Below are 27,245 nucleotides of genomic sequence, written 5' to 3'. Positions count from 1 at the left end.
CCCATTCTTAAGAGTCCAACATGTTTCATTGTTCTATTTGTTCTCTATGTATAGAACAAATATACACCCTCCCCCGCCTTCTCCACTAACTTGTCCCCACCCCACTGATATTCATAAACAAAAAGAACCTGCTATAAATTCCTATCATTTTCTTTAATATACAATCAATAGATTTATAACAGATTTAATCTTTTCTGTTGTTCCCTTTCCACATACCCCAGCCCTAACCCCTCTATAATTCAACAGCTTCCAGTGATTTTTTCCTTATGCCATTTCTATACACCAATATTAGCATATTCATGTTTTCTATTCACAACAGCCAGGCTAAGGAAGCAGCCTAGATGTCCTATAACTGATGAATGAATGTACTATAACTGATGAATGAATAAAGAAAAAGAACAAAATTATGCAATTGGCAGGAAAATGGATGGAACTAGAGATCATCATGCTAAGCAAAATAAGCCACATTCAGGACAAAGGCCACCTATTTTCTCTCGTATTTAGAATCTAGTCTTATATCTACCTGTCCATTTATCTGTACTTCTGTATGAATGTATGTATATACACATATGTGTGTATATAACTGTGGGACTATTTGATATGTATCTTCACCAATTATATGTAAGTATGTATGAGGTATGTACACATACATTCATGTTTCTGTATCTTTCCCTATTTGGGACACACGAGGAAAGAAGAAAAAGTAAGAGAATAATAGAGGGTAAACAATATAAAAACAAAATGAATTTTTTAAGTAACAAGGAAAAAGTAAAAGGATGAAAAGTAGCTTTACTTTTTAGAAGCACTCAAAAATATCTTTTGGGGGGCCGGGAGTTTGGCCTAGTGGTAGAGTGCTTGCCTAGCATGCACGAAGACCCGGGTTCAACTCCTTGGTACCATATACATAGAAAAAAGCCAGAAATGGTGCTAAGGCTCAAGCGGTAGAGCTCTAGCCTTGAGAAAGTCCAAGGACAGTGCTCAGGCCCTGAGCTCAAGCCCACGACTGGCAAAAAAAAAAAAAAAAAAAAAAAAAAAAAAAAAAACTTTTTGGGTTGTTATATAAAGTTGGCTTTTCCTAGCCAAATAAAAGCTTATGAAGTGGACTGTTGTTTATGTACATGTTTGTTTATATATGTTTAATACCCTCAGGCCTTAAGAGTTTTTCCATGTAAACAAAAGTTTTGTTAAATGCTTCTCAAATTAAATTTAAAAGGCTATTTGTTATCAGAATGTTTTACTCTTAGCAAAGGCTGTCATCATACGAGCTGCAATACCAAACACCAGTGCAAATCCAATGTCCCCACAACATCCATCCCTTCTCATCAGAGCATTCAACGTACCATAATTCTGCTTCCTCCAGCATTTACAACACTACGCTTTCAGAAAACAGAATATTCTTATGAAATAAATACTTAGCCTTGGCCTCCTCTAAGCCTTCCCTTCCCCCTGTCCCCACAGGACTATATTTTCAAACTAGAATATTTGTTTTGACAGACTTTGCTTGCTTAAGTCTCTGGCAAAGAATTTTTTTTGGTGTACTCCTAGTTAGTAATGAATATATTGCCAGAAATATGCAATTCTTGGCAAAACAAGAATGTGGCGAGGGGCCCTTTCCAGTACAGACTTCCAGAACTGAAGATAAAAGTGGATATACTAGATGAAGAGAACACTTTCCCTTCACCTATTATTTCCTCATTTCCTTGGCTTGTCACTATTATGAGGAAAACCTTCATTCTATAGTTCCACATACCTTTTCTACACTATATAAAGCAATAAGAAATAATTCCTCCAACCTTGCTTTCTAATTAAAGTACTACTTATCCCAATGAAAAATGTAGGTTAGCTAATCCTACTCAAAAAGTAAATCTCTAAAACAATTTCCTCATAATAGTTTATCAGGAAAATTAAAACCCATTGAACTCGATTAATCCAGTGAAATACTTTTCTTTGATTATTTCTCCAGTTACATATAAGGACCTAACACTCAAAATTGGATAATGTAAGATGGGTCCACCTTTCCCACTGAGGTCTGAAGGGCTGGGCAAAGGATCAACTGCACTGTCTCTTCAGAGAGCTGTGGGTATAGGTGAAATAACCTGCTTCCTCACAAGGTCATACCGATTTGGGGGAAGAGTAGCCCAGAGCAGACTTCCAACAAGGGTGAATTCAGGCACTTTCCAGAAAACACACACACACACACACACACACACACACACACACACACACACACACACACAAAATATTCAGGGTCTTAAAACAGACAAGCATGTCCTAAAGAACATTAGATTACTGCAACAATCTCTGCTGAGAGATCCTCTCTCTTTCTGTACACATCCTGATCTTCAGGATGATCTCCTCCTGGGAGCAAAAAATGTCATTTACTCATGGTGGACTCTTCTGCCTCAACTAGACTCCACTCATAGGCACAAGACCCAAAGTAACCAACTGACAAAGAGGCAAGTCTCATTAACCTTTGTTTCAAGCATCTCCAAATACAGGTCAAAACTGAACTCAATATTTTCCCCTGCTAATCTGTTCCTTCTTCTCAACACTTGCCTCTGTAAATAGCACCATCAGCCCTAGTAATGTCCAAAACCAAACTACCATCTTCCAGCTAATGGTCCTCTTTCTGGGTCTCCTCATTTCCATTAAATCCTTCAAATTTACTGTTATATTTCTAAACAGTCTCTCTTTCACTATCCTTATCTTCCTTATTTTTGTTCTGAACTTCACTCCTCTCTTCTTAACATTCAATCCATTGTTTCCCAATGTATGTCTTTTTTCTTTCATTCATTCATTCGTTCTTTCTTCCTTCCTTCCTTTTTCTTCCCTGCCTCCCTCTCTTCCTTCCTGCCTTCTTTCCTTTTTGCCAGTCTTGGGGCTTGAACTCAGGACCTGGGGTCCTTTTGCTCAAGGCTAGCCCTCTACCACGTGGGCCACAGTGCTACTTCCAGCTTATTCTGTGATTAATTAGAGATAAGAGTCTTGATGTACTTTCCTGCTCTGGCTGGAACTGTGATTGTCAGATTTCAGCCTACTGAGTAGCTAGCATTAAAGGTGTGAGCCACTAGCATCTGGCTCCAAAAGTATGTTCTTTAAAACACATCTTCTTAAGATATTCCATAGAAAAAATTCCATAACTCATTTTATGTGAGTACTCAATATTGTGCCTGGAGAGCATAATACATAACAGCAAATTGATGTGTTCAAGAAAACTTCAGTTGAAAAAAACACATTCACACTAATGGGAATCTGCTTTTGTTTTCATAACTCCATGTTGCTCCCCTCTCTACCAATTCTTTTTATATATCCAAAGATCCTATATGAAGGGCATGGCTCTCCTCGCTAGGTACATTCTTTCTTTGTATCCAAAGATAGACCATGAAGGACTGACTCCCATCCTGTTTTCCCCAGGTGCATATAGATACCAGGCAAGCCACCAAAGACAAATGGCCTGATTCACAGACGGCCTGACGGCTGTGTAATCTACCTAAGCCTAGCTGTAAACATCCCATTGTGGGCCCAACTTGGAAGCCCCCACCTCCCTTGACCCAGTGGCTTTTGCATCAACTTCTACCCCTGACTTGCTCAGACCCCATAAACCCCAGGATCCGTCCCAGCTCAGATGCAAGGTCTGTGCCCCTCACTGTTTCTCAATAAATAGTCCTTGTCTGTTTAGGGTCGAGTCCAGCCTATTACTTTTCCATTCTCCTCCATTTTTACTAACACACAATCCTCCATCACCTTCAAATTCTCATCTCCCTACAGTTTCCTTCACTTGGCTAACTCGATGTATTTTTCAAGTTTAGACACTGGCTCTCACAGGAAATCTTCCTGGCAAACCCCAATCAATCTGTGCTTCCAAATAACCTTTTGCACATCTTTTGTAATAGAACATTCTTCCTGTAGGCAGATAGACTAGAGCATGCCTACTGCATTTGACTCAGATCCTTGAGGACAAAAATTTTGACATTTATCTTCCCATGCCCATCACTCACCTGGCCCATAACAGCAGGTCAATAAACTTCACTGAGTAAATGAGTGCTGAATAGCTGAATGTGCTATGCATTGACTATACCAGAGTTTTCTAGTCTCCTTGTGTATACAGTCCTTATTATTAATTCACAAAAATTTGTTATGAGGCATATAGCAAATGAAATTATCTAAACTCCAAGTAAGTTATCTAGGATGGGGCCATTAATATTTATCTTACTGAGCATTCCTATCAGGAATATATGAGATAAATGTAGACACCCTCTTTGTAGGTGATTACAAAGCTGAGTGCACTGATGTTATTTCTACTATGAACAATATGACAGAAAGATATTTATATCCCCACATGGCTATTTAATATTAATTATTACATATTTCTATTTTTATAATCCTTGTGAGTAAGCTGGTTCAAATAATTGGGAAGGTTCTCAGATCTGCATAGAGATTTCTTCTCAAGTTTAGAAAACATCTATTGAATCAGATCATCTATTCTAAGGCTCTCGGAGGACAAACTGAAAACTAAGAAAAATCATTGAGTATTATTGAAAGTTTGACAAGTTTCAAATTTTTCAACAAAACCATGACCAGAACAACTGCCTGAACTATCTACACTATAGGGACTGTCTACACCCTGCTGTCACTAATGGAATCTTATATAATATAGTCAGTGCTCCGAGCCCTACAAACTGTGAACAGCTCAGTAGATAAATCTCAATAAGCCTCCACATCAAACAGACTGGAAGAAATCAAAAGACCGCTGAGCTAAGCCAGACCAGGCTGATATTTTGGTTTATTGGTTAAGTGTTATGCTTGGAAAGGCATAAAGCTTAATTGCCAGGATTGAGGTGTATGTAAAAAAAATGGCTGACAAGTAGAAATACTGATCATAGCATCTGTCACTAGTTAAAATACATGGAGATCTTTATCCAGGATATTTTTGCTATTTATTTAAAATATATAAATGACAATAGCTCATCACAGGGTGACTAAACATGAGTCATTGTTTCAACTTTTTGAGAATGTGTGGAAATCCCACACATTCAACAACAGTAACACTGTTGTTAATCCAAGTCATGCGAAAGTTAAAAGGGGAAAGAATCTGGTTTCAGTTTATGGCTTCTTGTGGCATTAACCATAGGTTTCTCACAAATATTAATGAATACAACACTTTGAAACACTATATGGAAAAGTGAAATCAGTGGTGCAATTGGATCTTTTTACCACTTTCTACTGAATAACTAACTCCATTTGTCTGAATAAGCAACAAAATGGAATATTATATTTTTTAAAGCCCTAGGAGAAAGTTTAGTCAAGTCCAGTTCAGGTTTATGAAAGTCTGAACATGAGGTCCTCATAACTGAAGTACACCCATTTTCACTGTTATCAAAGCTGCCCACCTGCATTTAACAACACTCCAGGAGCTGTGGTTGCACAGAAGACTTACCAGAAAGTTCCTTAGTTCCTTAAAAACTTGCTGTTTACATGAGAGAACACAACTAATTTTAAAGAGACAGAATACTAAGTCTGAGGTACATCAGGAAGAGTCCTACAGAATGAGAAAACAAACAGCAAGTGTTGAAGTGGTAAGTGTATTCATTCAATTAATTTAAAATAACAAGCACTAAAACGAGAGCTTCCTATACACCAAGTACCACCAGGGTCTTTGTAAGCACTGTCACATTTATCCATCAGAAATGCAAAGGAAGAGACTAGTATATCCCTATTCTATAAAGATGTGAAAAACAAAGAAATTGAGTCTCAGGGGAATTAAGTACTTGCCCCCCAAGTTATATCTAGTTATGCCTACTACAACATATGTCATTTGGGCCTGTCGCCTAAAGCAGAGGTATAAAGGGACAAAGGGACAGAGGTATGGAAGAAGCTTGAGCCCAGACCCTGCAACTCTCAAGCCATCAGTCAGGTCAGGAAAAATTCTAGAGGAGAAAAGATTTAGGTTGAACCCAAAGGGCAGAAAAACAGCAGAACTTGAGAAGAAAAGAAGAGACAAGCATTTTAGGAGTAGAAAAGCACCCCCAAAGTAAAGCACAACTTATTCAAAAGAACAATAGACTAGCTTGATTAGGGTGTATTTTTTTGGGGGGGAGCAGGTAGCCTGCATGAGTTTAATAAATATTTGTGGGTTTAAATAATAGAAGATAAGGTGAAATGGGCAGGTCCAAATTACAAAGGGCCTTGGAAGCAAACCTGAAGAAAATACAACTAACCAAATAACAATGTGGGCAAATGTTCAAACTCTAGCACACACACAAAAAAAGCAGTGTAAATTGAAACAACATGTTTCCCCTCACATTTGCATTTAAAAAGTAATAATTACAGGGCCGGAAGCATGGCCCAGTGGTAGCGTGCTTGCCTAGCATGCACGAAGCCCTGGGTGTGATTTCGCAGAACCACATATACAGAAAAAGCCAAAAGTAGCGCTGTGGCTCAAGGGGCAGAGTGCTAGCCTTGAGCAAAAAGTGTCCAAGGACAATGCCCAGGCCCTGAGTTCCAAGCCCCAGAACTGGCAAAAAATAGAATAAAATAAAAAATAGGGGCCGAGAGATTGGCCTAGTGGTAGAGTGCTTGTCTAGCATGCGCAAAGACCTGGGTTCAATTCCTTGGTACCACATACATAGAAGAAAAAAAAAAAGCCAGAAGTGGTGCTAAGGCTCAAGTGGTATATCTCTAGCCCTGAGAAAAGCCCAAGGACAGTGCTCAGGTCCTGAGCTCAAGCCCAGAACTGGCAATTAATTAATTAATTAATTAATATAATAGTAATAGTAATAATAATAATAATAATGACAAAGCTGGGCACCAGTGGCTCACACCTGTAATCCAAGCAACTCAGGAGGCTGAGATCTGAGGATGGCAGTTCAGAGCCCAAGCAGAAAAATCTGTGAAACTCTTATCTCTATGCAATTAACCACAAAAAGTGAGGCAGTGGCTCGAAGTGGCAGAGAGCTAGCATTGAACAAAAAAGCTCAGGGACAGTGCCAGGCCCAGAATTCAAACCCTAGGAATGAAAAAAAAAATTACAGCAACTAGAAAGATTACACATGCTGGTAAATTTGAAATTGTTACCATCTTATTGAAGAGAAGCTTGACTATCAATTTCATAGAATGTTTATTTTATTTTAGTTTGTGCCAGTTAAGCCACAACTCCACTCCCAGTTTTTTGGTGATTAACTGGTAATGAGTCTCATAAACTTTCCTACCAGTCTGGCTTCAAATGGCAATCCTCAAATCTCAGCCTCCTGAGTAAGAAGTGTGAGCCACCAGCACCCAGTAGTTTTTTGAGAGAAGGCTTCATAATGTAGTGCTAAGCTGGCCTTAAATTACTGATCTGCATGCCTTAGCCTCCAACTGCTGGGATTCTGGTCATGAACTACCATGTCTAACTTAAGATTGCTTTTGAGTGAAGACAAAAACACTCTACATTTTCAATATTCTCAATATGAATTTTATTTTCCTTACTTTTTGTGTGTGTGGGGGGGGTCATGGGGCTTGATCTTGGCCTGGACCCTAGAAGCTCTTCAGCTCAAATCTACTGCCCTACCCCTGGGCCTGGACGTAGTTCGTGAGCTTTTCAGCTCAGGAACCCTAGAGCTTACTTACCCTAGAGCGAAGCCCACTTCCCATTTGCTATAAGTTAATTGGAGATAAGAGTCCCAGGCCCTTTTGTGTTCACACTGGTTTTGAGCCTTGATCCTCAGATCTCAGCCTCCTGAGTAGCCAGGATTACAGGTATGAGCCACCACACCAGGCTCAATATGTATTTTTCTTAATAAATATGTATTACTCTCAACAGAAAAAGTCAAAAAAGTAAAATAGAGGATGGCAAGATTAGAGTTCTCAAGAAATGACTCCAACCAGATTGTAAATCCAGAAGCACACTAAGTGATAAAGAAGAGACAATGCCATTTGGAAAACAATTGTTTTTAATGTGTGTGTATGGGTAGGTGGGGGGGGGATGACATCTTATCTATGGGTACTGATAACAGGGAGGACTCAAGGGACAAAAGGTTAAGTGTGGTATGAAAGAATGGATAAAGGAAAAGATAGAATACATAGGCTTACTCAACACATGTGAATATCACAATTTTTAGCAACTTTACTCAGGTCTCAAAAACCTAAGATTTCCCAAAGTAAACAGATCAAAAACTACAGCTTTGAGAGGAACAAAGAATATTGCTAAATCATCTATATTGGTTCCCCAAAACAGAATAAAGATATTGAGTATTATATCATAGATTACCTCACTTAAAAATAATACATATCATCAGTGTTAGGCATGTAGCTCAGTGCAGAGTGCTTGACTAGCTAGCATATACTAGTCCTAGGCTGTGATCTAGATTCAAACCCTAGGACTGGGAAATGAGGATAAAATAGATTTTTTAAAAACTCAATCTAATCAAGTTTAGAGGCCAATCCAGGTCTATGCCTGTGATCTCAGCAAGGTTAGGAAGTTTAAACAAGGAGAATCAAACCAGTATAGGCACTAAAGTCTGTGAGACTCATCACCAATTCACCACCAGAAAACCAAAAGTGGTGCTGTGGCCCAAGGGGTGATAGTCTTGAGCTGAAGAGCTCAGGGACAACGCACATGCCCGAAGTTCAAGTCCCACGACAAGACAAATTGAAAAAAAAAGGAAATAATTATTTCTTGGGGTTATCTTAAAAAAAACAATAATACTTTGATTCTCAGTAATCATTCCTTCTTCTTTGTTATTACTACTAACTTCATAATAAGATCCTGCTTAAGAGCAGGATTATTCTGTGCCTGCCAATTTTTGTTTAGGTTCGTTTTATTACATGCATACTATTTATTCCCTAAGAGTGGATTGTTCTTGAATCCTTTGGGAGTGTAGCACTAACTCCAGCACATATTTAATACTTAAAAAGTATTTACTGACAGATACCAGACCATATGCACAACATCACTGCATACTAAATAAAGTAATACAATGCCTTCTGCTATTGTAATTTTTTTTAAATCACAATTTGAAAATCATTAAATCTCAACTTAGTGGGGAACAGAGGCAGGAAGAGGCTTCTCGAGGGGAAAAAAAGTCCACAGAAAATACCACAGATCCCATGGTGTTGGGGCCTGACCTCCATCTCTGAGGCCTGATTCTGGCTCAGTGGCAATTAAAGGGCTTTGGCCAGGCATTCACTCTTTGCATACCTCTCTTAAGGCATCTCTGTGTATGTGACTCGATTGAACCCCCCCCCTCCCGTAGCCTCACGGGCCTCAAAGCAGCGCAGGTGTGGCACGCTTTCCTGCACCTGTCCCACCCAGTACTTGAAAGCCCCACCCAGACCCTTAGTGGTAGCACAGTGGCCCTTTTCCTATTGGCTAGCTTCCCAGTCCCACCTTCTCCTACCCCAACAGTATATAACTAATGGTCTGACACAATAAAGAGAGAACAGCAGATCAGATCAGCAGAGATCAGCAGAGAGATCTGATGCGCTTTCATGGTTAACACTGCTTCTGACTCAGCGTGGTTTTTTCTTCCCCGGTAATTGGGGGAGGGCTGGGTCATCGATACTGACCATCTCGCTCTGCTCCCAGGGGAATACAGGCTGGCCCTGTGTGTGTCCCTCCCCGTTCCTGAGTTGCTGCCCCAGAGAGAAGCAACACCATGGAATTCAGATTTCATGGCAAGCCAATCAGTTTGGCAGTACATGAAGGTAGCCAGTTGGAATCAGGAAAGGTTAAAAACACGAAATATATTAGAAATATTGTTTTAAACCCATTGAATATTTAAGAATGGTAAGTCTAGCTACAGAAAGGCTATGAGTTATAGTTATCTGGCAAATATAATACATTTTTCCAAAGACAGTAACATTATAAATGATGTCACTACAGGTAGCCTACAGAAATTATTTACACCACCACTGAGACTTATGCATTTAAAATGATAAAAGATTAAAACCTATGTTGCTGCCAGGTATGGTAGCTCATGCCTGTAATCCCAGCTACTGAGGAGGCTGAGATCTCAGCATCACAGTTCAAAGCCAGCCCAGGCACTAAAGACCTTCAGACTCTTATCTCCAATTAACCACTAGAAAACTGGAAGTGATGCTGTGGCTCAAGGGGTAGGGTGGTAGCCTTGAGCTGAAGAGCTAAAGGGCAACACCCAGGCCCAGAGTTCAAGCCTCACAACTGATGGGGGGGGGGGGAAGAAATCTGCTGCTGTAATATTGTTAAGTAATCAGACAAGAGAACACCACTGATTTTCTTTGATTTCCCTAAAAACGTGAAGCTTCAGGGAAAATTAGCTTAATTAAAGCAAGAAGGAGATGGTAATAGTGACCTAACTGCCCACCATGCACTCCCCACATACATCCAAACACACAAAGAAATAGACAGACAGATACATGACTGACTGGCCACAGTCTTGCAGGTTAGATATTCAACTTGTTGATCACTTCATCATCCATGCTAAAGGATCCTTCTCAGAAAATGGCAGCAGATTCTAATGTAGGATGCCATTCAAAATTCAAAACTAGTCTGCTTAACCGGTCTGTTTTACTCAGTAATACAGCCCAGCCCCAAGACCTAGTATAGTGTCCACATGAAGTAAGCAATCAATGAATCTTTGCCTTAGAAATGAATCATGAACACTTCCATTATGCTCTCCTGTCTCCCTTCTCATCCAACTTACTCAGGTATATAAATGTTCACTACAACTAAATGTTCATTTATACCACATAATCCCATATGCAGCCTTCTCTCTACTATCAAAATCTGCCATTTATTCCCTGGCTGGAGCCAGACCTCATCCACAGAACTGGATAATGTTTCTTAAGCTAGTTGACAAGTCAGTCTAATCTCTCAATAAACAATAAACTCCTCAAAATTCAAGGCAATATCCTAAACTACTTTTTTACATACAAGAGTGCCAAGGTATATAATAATAAACATTCAATGAAAAACTTTATTGTTTGTACAACATAATGAAAATGGCCACACTGCCAAAATTGATATACAAATTCAAGGCAATCCCCATCAAAATCCCAGACATTCTTTACTGAAATAGAAGATATAAACCAAAGGTTCATATGGAACAAGAAAAGACCTAGAATAGCCAAAACAATTCTAGGCAAAAAGAGCAATGCAGGTGGTATTACAAAACCAGACTTCAAACTCTACTATAGAGCCATAGTAACAAAAACAGCATGGTATTGGCACAAAAATAGACCAGAAGATCAATGGAACAGAATAGAAGATCCAGAAATAAAACCACATACCTATAGTCAACTTGTATTTGACAAAGGAGCCAAAGATATACAGTGGAATAAACACAGCCTATTCAATTATTGGTGCTGGAAAAATGGGCAGCCACATGCAGAAAACTAAACATTGACCCTAGCCTTTCACCATGTACAAGCATTAACTCAAAATGGATTAAAGACCTCAATGTCAGTCCAGAAACCTTAAAACTGCTACACGATAGAGTTGGAGAGACACTGGAACTCACAGGCACAGGCAAAAGATTCCTGAACAGAATCCCAGGGTTACAACAGATTGGAGAGAGACTCGATAAATGGGACTACCTAAAAATAAAAGGTTTCTGCACAGATAAAAGCATAGCTACTAAAGTGGAAAGACAGCCCACCAACTGGGAAAAGATATCTACCAGTAATATATCAGACAAATGCTTAATATCCAGTATCTATAAGGAACTCAAGGAACTAATCCCCCCCCCAAACCCAACAAATGAATCATTAAATGGGCAAGGGAACTAAAGAGAGCCTTATCAAAAGAAAAGGTTAAAAAAAAGCCATATAATATGCTTAATTGGTTATTTGAAATTGGATAGGGAAGGGAGGAAATCAAGATAAATGGGGGGAGGGTGGGAGGAAAATGGGGACCATGTCATGAGAAAGGGTATCAATGTTTGTGAAGTTATGCACCTTCTATCTGGTGAATATAATGTAACCCTTCTATTATTCACAATAAAAATTATTTTAAAAAAAGCCATATAATAAGTGATTGTTATCCTTAATGTACTATGGTATCTCTTATATCTTTTGCTGCCCCTTACTTATCTCATATGATTACAGTATTTTACCTTGTTATCTGAAATATTGTATATATGTTTATTTGGTTATTTGAAATAGGATAGGGAAGGGGGGAAAACAAGATGAGGGGTGGGGGGAGGGAAATGGGGACCAAGACATGAGAAAGAGTATCAATGTTTATGAAATAATGCACTTTCTATCTGGTGAATATAATATAACCCTTCTATTAAAATATATGAAAATAAAAATATATGAAAAAAAGAAGAAAAAAAAAGAAAAAAAGAAGAGGTTAAAATGGCAGAAAAGCATATGAGAAAATGCTCATCATCCATGGTCATAAAGGAAATGCAAATAAAAACAACCCTAAGATACCAGCTTACCCCAATAAGAATGGCCAAGATTTTGAACTCAGACAATGACAGATGCTGGTGGGGTTGTGGGGAAAAGGAGTCCTACTGCACTGCAGGTGGGATTGTAAGCACCTGGAAAGCAGTGTGGAGGTTTCTCAAAGAACTGAAAATAGACCTTCCCTACAATCCTGCCATACCACTCCTGGGCATTTATCCTGAACATCATAACCCAGGATGATAAGGACACCTGCTCAGCTATGTTCATCTCTGCACTATTCACAACAGCCAGGAGATGGGAACAATCCAGATGCCCTACTGCAGATGAATGGATACAAAAAAACGTGGTATACATATCTATAACGGAATTCTACAGAGCCAACAGACAAAACAAAATAATAGCATTCCCAGGGAAGTGGATGAATCTAGAGTGAATCATGTTGAATGAGACAAGTCAAGACCAAAGGAACAAAAGGCACATGGCATCCTTAATATGTGGCTATTAGATCCAAACAGTACAAAAGCGAGGACTCAATATTTGCATACCCAATGCTATGGACATGGTATTGGAAATATAAACTACATAGACATAAAAATTTGACTCTACAGACATAATGCTTTATTATATAGATTAGTATGTATCTATGACATACAAACCCTCAGACTAATTTTAATTATGTTCTAAAATCTAAGTGCCAGGACCGGGAGTTTGGCCTAGTGGTTAAAGTGCTTGCCTAGCATGCATGAAGACCCGGGTTCGATTCCTCGGTACCATATACATAGAAAAAAGCCGGAAGTGGTGCTGAGACTCAAGTGGTAGAGCTCTAGCCTAGAGAAAGTCCAAGGACAGTGCTCAGGCCCTGAGCTCAAGCCCAGGACTGGCAAAAAAAAAAAAATCTAAGTGCCAGTGACTGTGTATAGATTCCCTTCTTGAATACTTACTTGTTAAACATGTCATTTGAAATATGATGTAAAATCAATGTTAATAAATTCTTTAATAAAAAGCAATGGAACAACTTTATCAGTTATATATTGTTTTAAGAGTTGACTATGTGACAACAATAGTTGAAAATTCCTGGAATTAAAAAAAAATACAATTACTAAAACTAATAGTTACAAAGACTAAGTTCTGAATAAAAGAAAATACTGTCAAAGTTCCAAAGAAACTATTCCTTCTAATTTTAATCTCTTTAACGCCATCTTCTCATTTGGAAAATAGCTATATGGTATTTCTCTATATGTAGTGAATGAGAAAAAAAAATACTGCTTGTAAACCCACTGGAAAATGAAGAATTTATCTCATAGTCTTGGAAGCAAACCTGATGAATTATGTAATCCTGGTATTACATTATATTAGTCTGGTTCATACAAAAGATAAGCTACAAAAATACCAAAACTAAGAAAATAATATTTACTCATGCTTTACCTAAGATGCAAAAAGAGGATGCATAATTGCCAAAATTCCATAGAACATGCTCAAACTAAAGCAACAATGCCTTGGTTATTAAAAAAGGCAATGGCCAAAAGCAGCACTTAAGAACAGAGATTATTTGGTCCATGCTAGAGTCAATATTTAAGAACACAATGACTAATTCCCACTTCAAGTTCCTGAACAAACTTCTTTTTAAGAGCTACTTTTTAGTTAAAAATTGTATTTGAGTTTTTCCTACCTATAATCCATAAACCTAAGAATGGACAAAACTTGAAACATGAAATGACCTGGTAAGACCAATTAGTCTGTATATACTTAATTTTATTTTAAAAACTTCTGAACAAGAGTTACATAAGACTTATATTTTGCTTCTATCTCTACATTGAATGTTCTAATATCTACGGGAAACATGAAAAATATCTTCAGACCATATTAAAACTTCAATGCTCTTCATTTTAAATCATGCATAATATTTAAAATTTTGAGACAAGTAAAATTTCTCTCCATATTCTGTATTAGGATCATTTGAATCTGAACTAGTAAAACCACTAGTAGAAACTTCATTTCTAAATAATCAACTAATACATTAAACTATGAAAAATAATCAGCAGTAGTTTATGGACTTGAGCAAAATCACTTAACTTTTCTGTACCTCAATTTTCATCTGCAAGATGAGAGCAGGATTAGACAATTTGATACACGTGAGCGTGCGCGCGCACGCGCGCGCGTGTGTGTGTGTGTGTGTGTGTGTGTGTGTGTGTGTGTGTGTGTGTATGTGTATGTGTGTGTTTTGGGTAGGGGGTGGAAGTCCAGTTTCGGGGCTTGAACTCAGAACCTGAGCACCATCCTTAGGCTTTCTCAAGGCTAGTGCTCTACCACTTGAGCCACAGCACCACTTTTTTTTCCTATGTAGGTGGTACCAAGTCATCAAACCTGGGTCTTTGTGCTCGCTAGGCAAGCACTCTACCACTAAGCCAAACTCCCAGCCAATTTCTTATATTCTTTCAAGTATAAAAGCGAAGAATAAATGTTAGTCTTATTTTAAAGATCTGACTTGAAAATACATAGGCTATAATCCTAGCTACTCAGGAGGTTGAGATCTAAGGATCAACGGTCAAAGCCAGCCCTGGCACAAATGGACCTGAGACTCTGCTTTCCAATTAACCTCCAGGGGAAAAAAAAAAAAGTGGGGCTTGGCTCAAGGGTAGGGTGGTAGCCTTGAGCTGAAGAGCTCCGGGACAATACCCAGGCCTAGGGGAAGGGCACTAGCCTTGAGCTGAAGAGCTCAGGGACAGCGCCCAGGCCAAGTTCAAACCCCATGAACCCACAAAAAAAAAAAAAAAAAGAAAGAAAATAAATACATAGACTAAAAAACATTAGGGTAAGTCTAAAAGAAATCATATTTTAGGAAAGAAGTTTTTAAAAACCCCAAATCTTCCCATAGCATTAAACACAAAAGTTTTACAGAGGTAGTTATAAACATGGTAAATTTAATTAATTCCCTGCTTGCCAACAATAAAATCAAGATTTCTACCTCACTGCTTACTGGTTCCACAGTATAACACAGGAAACCTTAAGGTATTTTTCTTTATCTTTATCTGGATGAAAACTGGGGGAGGGAGTCACCAAGTTAAAAAAAAAACAAAAACCAAGTAACTATATATCACCAAACAATAAAATTAAATTTTAAAAAACAAAACAAAACAAAAAACAGGGTTCAGGAGCATAGCATAGTAGAGTGCTTGCCTCATATGCACAAAGCCCTGGGTTCAAGTCCTCAGTACCACATTACAAAGCAGGAAATGGTGTGGTGGCTCAAGTGGTAGAGCACTAGCCTTGAGAAAGCCCACTGACAGTGCCCAGGCCTTGAGTTCAAGCCTCAGGACTGGCAAAAAACAAAAACAAAAAAACAAAAAACACAACCAAGTAACGGCAAAAAACCCCAAAAAAACCCATGGCCAAAAACTACATAATCCGTATTCGTGATATAATCAAACTATTAATAATATAATCAAACACTGGGTGAAATAGCTCATTACCCACAGCCTAACAAAGTAAAAATCTATACAGAAATGACTTACAACTCCTAAGAGCTTTCTGTGTTAGTGGGTTCTCTGCACAAGGAAGTGATTTGTGTTCTCATGATGCCACTTTCTGCCTTAGTCAACAGCCCCTAGGAGATGAGGATACTGTCTCCCTCACATTAAGGATATCTCAGACACAGAAAAGATGCCAAGAATAGAACAGGCAACTGGCCCCCATCACACATGACCTCCAGACCTACTACTTTCCTTCAATTTCCAGCTGAAATAGACTCCAGCAAAACAGCCAATTGCCATATTGAGGACTGTCAGTTCTCCAAGGACACAGTATTTGTGATTCTTCTCTGCATCCCAATACTTAGAGCATCTAGCCTAGACTGAAAATAGAACAAATGCATGTCCAGTAAAAAAGATGAAAATTCATGTTATTCTGGCTACAAAGAAAATTCTCATTTCAAGCCAGTTTGTCTGTAAACTGATTCAAAATCTGCCTAGAGGCAGGATGCTGGATAGGGTTAGCCTCTCCTGGGAGGATTCTCCCAAATGTGCAACATGAAGATGTGAAGAACTAATAACAAAAATTCAAAAATATTAAAAATAATTCTGTCATTTATCTGTAGGAAAATAAAATAATTTTAACATCTCTAAAGTTATCAGTGAAAATTTTATTTGTACCTAATAATGCTTTCACAAACACGTTGTGTTCTTAAATGGTACTAAGCCAACCTCTGCACATAACAACATAATAAACAAGATTATTACTGTTTCTCCTTTTAAATCTGTTCACATGTATCCCAAGTCTACTCATCCTCTATGATTTTAAAGGAGCTTTACTTCTCAAATATTCAGTTCCTTTCTTCCATTTATCAATTTGTATGGCCTTCATGGCCCATATCACACCGTGTGGTACTTGTATGTGGTATGTTCTGTCCTCTTCTAATTCCCAGTAACAATTTTCATCTCCCCAGCTGAACTGGAATGCTCCTTGGATAATGTAGCAGTTCTATCCCTCAATTATCCTCACATCTTGACAATGAGTTCATGCTAAGTGCCTGCCATAACTTGGCACCAAACATGGAAAAAAAATTTTTTTAAAAAAAAAGCACACTGTAGCTCTGTACATAGAGTGCACGGTATGACTACTTCCTCGTGAAGCAGACAAAAGTAAAGCTTTTTAGGCTCCTACTTATTGACACTTGCCATGTATCTGTGACTAGCCTGTTGAATGTTAAGAGAAAGATCCAGTTAAATAGTAATGCTAGCAAGGCAAGTCTGTTGGTAGGCTGGTGAAGGCTACTGTGCAAGTACAGCCTATTCCCCAGATCGCAGATTTGTGCCGGCTCTTATTTTACAGATGCTCAATTACTCATTCTGTCAGGTCAAGTCAGTTACATGGCAATAAATAGGAAAGAAAGGAGCTTTTAAAAATTAAATGGAGGACTGGGAATGTGGCTTAATGGTAGAGTGCTTGCCTAGCACGCATAAAGCCCTGGGTTCGATTCTCAGCACCACATAAACAGAAAAGGCCAGGAGTAAAACTGTGCCTCACATGGTAGAGTATTTGACTTCAGCAAAAGAAGCTCAGGGGCAGTGTCCAGGCCTTGAGGTCAGGTCACAGGACTGACAAATAAAAAAAAAAAAATAGAATAACATTATTTTAAAATACCTAAGTACCAGGCAGGATGGAACATACCTGCGATACTAGCATTTGGAAAACTGAGGCGAGAGTTCCAGCCAGCCTGGGCTACATACAAATAAAAGGAGAGTATACAAGTAAAATGTGTTTTTTAATTCTTCATAATTCAAAGGCTACACCTAGAATAAGACCAATGGCTCAAAAGTTCAATCATTACAAAAATACTCTACATCCTTTTGTAAATGTTATTAACAAAGACTAATTGTACATACATATGTATGTACACTTTGAAAAAATTCGTTACCTCTATTACTTTCTTAACCCCTTTTCTCCTTTGTTGCTTTTCAAAGACGTTTAGTAGATTTCTTTGTGCTACTTCATGTACTTAGAGTACATTCAATCTTATCATCCTGTCCTTTTTCACTCCCTCCTCTTACAGATTCCAAACCCCAAAAGTTCCCCTTTTTTCTTGCAATTACTTAAGAATTAAAAAATACGAAAGTTTTCCTTTTGTAATTGTGTCTTGATTCCACTTATGATCAACACTCCCCCATGTATCTGGCTTTCTAAGCTTATCTTGCTCAATATAACCTTAAAGTATATTCATTTTCCTGCAAACAACATAATTTCATTTTTCTTTATAACTGATATTATATATGAATATATATGAACATATTTGTATATAATATATGTCACTTCATTGGTTTGGGGGTATCTTGGCTGATTTTGATTTTATAACTTAGCTATTATAAATAGTGCTTCAATAAATCTAAATGGTCAAGTACTTCTATTTTATGTTGACTTACATTCTTTCAGCAATATGCTCAATAGTGTTATAGTAGAAATACATGGTAGTTCCATACTGATTTTCATAGTAGCTGCACTAACTTACATTCTCACCAACTGTGCTTAAGGGACCTTTCTTTCCCCATATCTTCACCAGAGTTTGTCATTATTTTCTTGATCATTCTGACAAGGATGAGATGAAATACCAGTGTCATTTGGATTTACATTTCTTTTATGGCTAAAGATGTTCAAAGTCTTCATGTATTTATTTGCCATTTGTACTTTTTTTGAGAACTATTTACTCATTCCTTAAATGGACTGTTTGTTCTTTAGGTATTTAGGGTTTTTTTTTTTTAAGCTCTTTATGAAGTCTAGATATTAGTTCTTTGTCCAAAGAACATTCTGCAAAGGTTTTTCTACCATTCTATGAGTTGCCTCTCCATTCTGGTGTTTCCTTTGGACATGCAGCAGTAGAATTTGATGCAATCCTATTTATCAATTCTTATTTTTATTTCCTGAACAATAGGAATCCTATTCAGAAAGTCATTGCTTATGCCTATATCTTTTAAGTGTTTTAATGATGTTTTCCTATAGTAGTTTTAGTGTTTAAAGTCTTCAAGTCTTTAAAACTATGTGAATTCATTTTTGAATATATACTTACAAAGAGGGAGGTAGACTGTTCATTCCTTTATATATGTAAGGGGAACTTTTTTTTTTCTTTTTTTGCCAGTCCAGGGCTTGAACTCAGGGCCTAAGCACTGTCCTTGGGCTTTCTCAAAGATAGAGCTCTACCATTTGAGCCACAGCACCCATTCTGGCTTTTTTCTAAGTATGTGGTACAGAGGAATGGAAACATGGTCTTCATGAATTCTAGGCAAACACTCTACCACTAGGACAAACTTCCGGTCTATAAAGGGACTCCTTAATTCCTACTAAAAAGGTTTCAATGTCAGAAGAGGGAAATACTGCGCTTTACCAAATTTGTTATTCTAGTGACATATTTTGAGCTTGGTATTTTGGAGATCCAAATCTAGTCCAAACTTTCTACATTACAGAGAAGACTTGTTTCAGTAACTTTTCTCAGTTGGTTATCATACAACAAGTGAACAAAGGCAGAAACAGTAATCAGATTTCTTACTCCCTCACTAGTAACAATTTGAATATTCATGAAGCAAATATGTCCATGTGCCTCCTATATACCAAACATTATATGCAAGGCAACAGGTACATAAAAAATTTAAGATACTAACTCTGACATTGTCCAAAGAAAATACAGTCTAATGCTAAGACAAATGGATTGAGTACAATATCAGAAACATTAGCAGAAAGAAATACCACACCATATCTCTAATTGCTTAGGAGTAGAAAATAAACATCTGATAGTTTGTTTTATGTTCACAATAATCCCATAGGGATGGGTCTAGATCTTATTGTTCCTGACACATAGATGGGAGAAATTGAAGCGCATAGTAGATAATGAGCCTATCAGGGTCATCTCCAGTGGCAGCAAAATGCCTAGAAACAGTTTGTTTATTACAAGATAGTTATTTTTTTCCCAGTAGATGGAAAAGACACATGTTCTTTTTAAGTACAGTTCCTTTCTGATTAAAAGCATACATTTGCAACATTGTATGCAAGACAATCTGCAGTTGTGACAGCAAACTTAACTGTTCTGTGAAGTGTCACCACCTTAAGTTAATTATTCCATCATTAAGTAACTAATCTTCAAGCCATCATTTCTAGCATTCTTAAAGTGTTCATTATATATACAAAAGATGGAAATGTTTTTACCCTTAGGGATTTAGTATTTCAATAAAGTGGCATAAATAAGTAAACCACAAAAGCAGAAGAATTGTCACAAACGATTGCAAATTTAAGAAAGTAAGTTTTACACAGAAAATCTAATATATGCTGCCACGAAATATATTTTTCTAAGATTAAAAAAGAAACAGCAACCTATGTAAATAATGGCACATATTAATCTTCATATTGCTGAAATAAGAACTCTTACCAAGTATGTTTATAGAATCTAAATAAATTAATAGCATTCTGTTTCCTTTGTTTTACTTTTTAATTTTATTCAAGAAATTATACGTTCTACTTCCTTATTTCTAGGAAAGCTGTCATTTTGTAATGTCTTATTTAAAATAAAATCGAGTGTGTGTGTGTGTGTGTGTGTTTGAGTGCTAGTCCTGGGGTTTGAATTCAGGGCCTGAATATGGTCCCTTAGCTTTCTTGTTCAAGGCTAGTATTCTAGTGCTCTATCACTTGAACCACAGCCTTACTTCCGTTTTTTTTTCCCCCTTCCAGTTGGGGGGCTTGAACTCTAGTCCTAGGTATTGTCCCTGAGTCTCTTTGTAAGCAAGACTTATGTTCTACCACTTGAGCCACAGAGCCACTTCCTTTTTTTGAGTAGTTAATTGGAAATAAGTCTCATGTATTTTCCTGCCCTAGCTATCTTCAAACCTCAATCTTCAGCTCAAAGCCTCCTGAATAGGTAGGATTTCAGGCACCCAGCAGTAAATGAATTTCTCTGAATCACCCCACCCCCACCCCTGCCTCTGCTGCCCCAGCTAAGGAACAAACTCAGGGACTTGTACTTGCTAGTACTTGCTAGGCAAATGCTCTTGACTGACTAAATCCCCAAACCCAGTAAAATAATTTCTAAAGGAGCTCTGTGTGTGTGTGTGTGTGTGTGTGTGTGTGTGTGTGTGTGTGTGTGAGAGAGAGAGAGACAGACAGAGACAGAGACAGAGAGACAGAGAGGGAGGGAGGGAGGGACAGAGGCAGACAAGAGACAGAGAAACAGAATATCTAGAGTTTGGGTTTAGATTTGTATCTTTTTGACAAAAAGAAACATTGCCCTACAACACTACTATCTTTCAGATACAATCTAAATGAAATAAATCTGTTCATTTTTTATATATGTAATCACTTCATAAAATTAAAAGAGAAGAAAGATGTGGTGGCATACATCTGTTATTGGAGCACAAGTATGAGGCCAACTTGGACTATCTAGCAAAAATCTATTTCAAACAACAAAACACAAACAAACCATAAACAAAGAAGAGAAAAACACACCTTCATTTTCAAGTCAGCTTCAAATACTAGTTTTATTTGTTTGACAATCTAATATTTTATTTATATTACTTTTTATCACAGCCTTATAGCATGCCCCAAGTATTTTAAACCTTAGCACATTATAAAATTATTAAGAATATGTACAAAAGAAAAACAAATAGTAATTTTAAGTTACTGTGAGGAAGAAATTATCATCCTTCTTAAGAAGTAATGTTTTGTTTTAAAACTATGTTCAGTCTAAAAGAAGAAAAACTCCATGGTATTTCCTGTATATACTCAGAGGATTTATACCTAAAGCCAGTTACCTTCCTGTAAGATATTTGGTGAATGTTACACAGTAATAAGTAGCTATTTAAATGACAATTCAGAATTAACACAGTGGGATTAACTAAAATTACTGCAAGCTTATCATATAATTATTTCATGTTATTTTTTAATTCCTAACGGTTATATCCATCACATAAAAACGTATTCTAAAGCTGGGTGCCGGTGGCTTACGCCTGTAATCCTAGATACTCAGGAGGCTGAGATCTGATACTTGAGGTTCAAAGCCAGCCCAAAGCCAGTCCACGAGACTCTTATTGCAAATTAACCACTAGAAAACCACTGGAAGTGGTGCTTTGGCTCAAAGGGGAGGGAGGTAGCCTTAAGCTGAAGAGCTCAGAGACAGCCCAGGCCAAGAGTTCAAGCCCCACAACCAATTAAAAACAAAAATGCATTCTAATAAACAAAAGCCTAAACCTAAATGTGAAGCATGAAAACTTTTTTATGCAGGAGAGAAACTGGGTCCAAATTTTTTATCTCGGTCTCAGGAGAAAGATCTTTTTCTTTTTCTTTTTTTTTTGCTAGTTGTGGAGCTTGAACTCAGGGCCTGAGCACTGTCCTTGGGCTTTACTCAAGGCTGGCACCCTGCCTCTTGAGCCACAGCACCACTTCCAGCTTTTTCTATGTATGTGGTACTGAGGAATTGAACCCAGCTCTTCGTGCATGCTAGGCAAACACTCTTAACCAACTACACCAAACTCCCAACCCCAGGACAAAGATCTTTAGACCAAACTGAAGCCCAAAGTTAAATTAAACATGCAGCAACAGTGACATCTAGTGTTAACAACTGCAAACCCACTGACCTGCAAATGCTTAGGAAAAATTATTCAAAACTTCATTAGGAATAAACATTTGTTATGGGCCAGGAGTTTGGCCTAGTGGTAGAGTGCTTGCCTAGCATGCAGGAAGACCCAGGTTCGATTCCTCGGTACCACATACATAGCAAAAAGCCGGAAGTGATGCTGAGGCTCAAGTGGTAGAGTGCTAGCCTTGAGAAAGGCCAAGGACAGTGCTCAAGACCTGAGTCCAAACCCAGGACTGGCAAAAAAAAAAAAAAAAAAAAAAAAAAAATTGTTGCATTATATATTAAAAAATATTCATAATTGGCTGGGAGTGTAACCGTGCAGTAGAGTGCTTGCCTAGCATGCACAAAACCCTGGTTTCGATTCCTTGGTACCACATACCCAGAAAAAGCTAGAAGTTATGCTGTGGCACAAGTGGTAGAGCACTGACTCAAGGACAAGCCGAGTGTTGTGGCTCACGTCTGTGATCCTAGCTATTCAGGAGGCTGAGATCTGAAGATCACATTTCAAAACCAACCCATGTATTAAAGAATGTAAGACTCTAATCTCCAATTAATCACTAGAAAAAACAGGAAGTGGGGCTGTGGCTCGGGGTAGAGCAGTAGCCTAGAATGAAGAGCTCAGAGACGACGCCCAGGCCCAAAGTTCAAGCCCCATGATCCACAAAAAAAAAAAACAAAAACTCAAGGACAATGCCTAGGCTCTGAGTTCAAGGCACAGGACTTGCAGAAAAAAAATCTATGGTTCTATAAGCTTTCTTCCTGATATTATATAAAAAAATTAAGAGAGTAAACTAAATACCAAAAGTAGGCAGTATTATTTACTCCTAGATGACCAAAATCTGTTTCCCCAAGAGAGCTCAACAAAAAAGTAATCTAGAAGTCATTCTGGTAAGAAAATCACAAAAACACCAACTGTCCAACTAAAGGCACACACATCAGAAAAAGTAAGTTAGGGCATTTCTGAAATACTTGAAAAAGATACAGAGAAAAAGAAAATAACTTTAGTCACAAAAGCTATGTACATATGGTCATACGGGATGAGACTAAACAAAATGAACTCTAGGTTAATAAAACAAGAGGTTTATCTTTGTGATTGCTGTTCTTAATGTACTATGTAAAGTTATTTCTTTTCTCTTTTTTTATCCATTTATGGCTAATATCATAATGTTACTGAATCTGAATTTGTATACTAGTATACTGTACATACACTTATTTATTTCTTGATTTATTTGAAATAGGGAAGGGAATGGGGATAACAAGATGACTGGGAAGGAGAGGGAAAGAGGGACAAAAACATGAGAAGGGGTTACATGGTTCGAGAAGTAATGTACCCACTACCTGACGAATGTAACTGCAACCCCTCTATACATTATCCCAACAATAAAATACAATTAAATTTTTTTTTTTTTTTGCCAGTTCTGGGCTTGAGCTCAGGGCCTGAGCACTGTCCTTGGACTTTCTCAAGGCTAGAGCTCTACCACTTGAGCCTCAGCACCACTTCCGGCTTTTTTCTATGTATGTGGTACCAAGGAATCGAACCCGGGTCTTCATGCATGCTAGGCAAGCACTTTAACCACTAGGCCAAACTCCCGGCCCACAATTAAATTTTTTTAAAAAATAAAATAATGTTAGTTAACATGCTAAGAAACAAGTCTGCACTTTAGCCCTTGCTACCTAGCTGTATTTTGAAAGGATGACTTACTTAACATTTGATGTAAGGGCTTAAAATTTGGCAACATGGGTTGATTTGCTATAGTATTTTATGGATTTTTTTTGTTTTTGTGTTAATCTGGTACTATTCTTGGACCTTGAACTCATGGCCTGTGCACTGTTCCTAAGGGTTTTGTTTTGTTTTGTTTTTGCTCAAAGCTATCACTCTACAACTTGAGCCACAGCTTTACTTCTAGCTTTTTTTGGTAGTTAACTAGAGGTAAGAGTCTCACATACTTTCCTGCCCAGGCTAGGAACTTAGATCCTCATAGCTGAGTACCTTGAGAAGCTAGGATTACAAGTATGAGCCACCAGCACCTAGCAAATTAAGCACAATCATTTTTGGCTGATATAGTTTCATGTAAAAGTAAAGTAAGCATTAGATGGAACTTACCTATTTGTTTTGGAAAGTTCATCCTTTCCTCTTTTAACACCAAAAATTCTTGTGATCAAGGAACTAAAGAGAAGTGTGGATGAATTTCTCACCTAATGTAAAAATAAACACATGATGCAAGTTAAGAAATACTCATGGTATAAAATCAATATTTATAATATTTAAACTATATATTCAAAACCATTATTCAATTAGACTAAAGAAAGTACATTTTTTTCATAAAATAAGGCCACTTCCAAAAACACCTTTAAAGTAATTTAGTCAATAGCTTCTCTTAAATTGAATTGTACAATCCAAATACATACACAACACAGCTTCTTCCTATATTTCTAATATTATTCATTGTTTTCATGTTTTACATAATCCTTCCTGACAATGACTACAAGGAAAAACCTCATTCTTCCAATTTATTTCCTGTGATGATTTACCTATGATAACCTTAAAATACTTTTAAGACTTGGAACAATCCATGTAATGGACTGGGGATGTGTCTCAAATGGTACAGTAGGTAACTAGCAATATAAGCTGAAAGGTCATCCAAAGTCATAATGCAAGATCAGAAAATAGTTTCCTGAAAGAACCACCATAAAGATTGAGAATCAAATGATTCTGTCACAATAAGAAACAGATCTAGTAGTGGACTGTGTCTAATGCAGTCACTATTCAGCTTCAGCTGACTCTTTGCCATAGGGAGGATAAAACAAGTGTTGTCAGATCTTCTGCTTTTCCTTCTTAAAAAAAAAAAAATCACAGAACACTGTCTTTTATGTGAACTCTCACTATTTTGAAATGTTGGCAACAAATTAAAGGGTGGAAAACCATGGTAGAAGCCAAACAAAACAGTGTCAGACTACATTGGTCCTATTGACCACTAACCTCTCCTCTCAAAACCCAGACCTCCATTTCTCTGCAGCAGTCTAAGAAGTAGACTTTAGAGATAAGCCAGCACTGATCACTCAAAAATCCTAAAATGTTAATTCTTTTTTTTTTGGCCAGTCCTGGGGTTTGAACTCAGGGGCCTGAGCACTGCCCTTGGGCTTTCTCAAGGCTAGAGCTCTACCACTTGATCCACAGCACCATTTTCTGGCTTTTTTCTACATGTGTGGTACTGAGGAACTGAACCCAGGTCTTCGCGCATGCTAGCCAAGCACTCTACCACTCGGTAAAACTCCTGGCCCCTAAAATGTTAATTCTACAGATAGGAAACAGTAATAGAGTCCTATTCTGCACCCTGCCTAGTACCCCTCAAACAGCAAATCAATCCATCTTGTTACTTTATCAATAGACTCTGTCAAGTTCAGGTCTTTATCATTTCTTACACAATCTACTCAAATAGCTCCCAGACGACTAAGTCTAAGATGACATGGCAAAGATATCTTCCCTTCCCCCAAATCACATCAACACAAAAAGATCTGAGGTGTAGCTAAAGGTAAATGATATCTGCTTAGTATGTATGAGGCCTGGCTTTGATCCCCAGCAATGCAGTTGTACACAAATGAACGAGGGGGAAGGAGAGGAAAATTGATAGGGAGGAGAAAGAGAGGGAGAGGAAAGACAGAGGGAGAGGCAACATAACAATATATTAAAGTAAAAATATGAATCATAATAGCTGTGATGTTTATTTTGTCTAGTATAATAAACACAATAATAGAAGCAAAAGATTTAATCACAATCAGTATTAAAAAGGAAGATTCTAAGCCAGGAGCTGGTAACTGATGTCTATAATCCTAACTACTGAAGAGACTGAGGTTTGAGAATCACTGTTCAAGGAAAGCCGGGGCACACAATCATTAAAATTCTTATTTCTAATAAACTGGCATTATAAGTATTAGGTCTGCCTAGGAGAACAGCCCCTCTACCCTTCCTCTTCACCTGCCTGAAGCCAGTAATCACCTGACTGTCAACCACCTGATGTGAGTCAGCAAAAGACCCAGACTCACTTCCTCATCCACTGAGGTCATTTCCTGAACCACCCTGGTCACCCTCCCATAGACATTGAGAGGTTCCCCAGGTTCTGAGATCACTATGGCATCCACTGTAGTCCTGCCTTCCACCTTTTCCCTATGTAGTCTGGCTCAACATGAGCCCCTTACTCTTTTTATCCTTTTCCTACTCCCCTATCTCTGTGGGCCTGCCTCCATCTCATCTGGGCTGGCAATTTACTCTTCCCCTAATAAACTCTTTTCTGCCAGAACCCCGTGGCAGTTTCCTTTCAGCAAACCTTAAAATAAGAAATAAAATTACAGCGAAGTGTGTGTATGTGTGTAGCCTTTTTACAGAGGTGTGTGGGCACACAGAGTATTAACATATAAAAATACCATGAAAAAAAGGGAAGAAAGAAAATGCATTAGGATGAAGATGGATGGTGCCATGATGGCTCTACAGTTCTATGCTTTCATTTTCAAATGTTGTGCAGACACATACATTATATTTAAGGCTTCTTAAATTACTCGTTTCTAAAAAAAAAAAAATTAGCTCACTCATTTCCAAAACTTTGAGTTTGACCAAAAAGTTTGAAAAATCACTAGGTTTTAATCTCGTGAATCCTTTTTACCAAAAACTATCTGGAATTAGTTGAAGAAAACAATAGAAGTATTGTTGGCATTTTGATGATCTTTCATTTTCCTGATGATTGAATCACATTCCTTACCTCTGACTGAGCTGACT

The 27,245-nt window shown here is 37.8% G+C and overlaps 1 protein-coding gene across 1 annotated transcript in view; it reads right to left on the bottom strand.

Annotated features, from left to right (window-relative positions):
• The window catches only part of LOC150060818 (tRNA (32-2'-O)-methyltransferase regulator THADA-like), a 241,115-nt gene that overhangs the window by 185,162 nt on the left and 28,708 nt on the right, over positions 1 to 27,245 (bottom strand). The window contains exon 6 of the mRNA XM_090337046.1: positions 24,579 to 24,670. Within this exon, the coding sequence (XP_090193172.1) occupies positions 24,579 to 24,670 (92 nt within the window). The remainder of the gene's footprint in view (positions 1 to 24,578; positions 24,671 to 27,245) is intronic.

The sequence above is a fragment of the Megascapheus bottae genome, chromosome 7 (genome assembly GCF_031878675.1).
Source record: "Megascapheus bottae isolate mThoBot1 chromosome 7, mThoBot2.hap1, whole genome shotgun sequence".
NCBI classification, from domain to species: Eukaryota; Metazoa; Chordata; class Mammalia; order Rodentia; family Geomyidae; genus Megascapheus; species Megascapheus bottae.
This window is presented reverse-complemented; position numbering and strand designations above follow the sequence as displayed.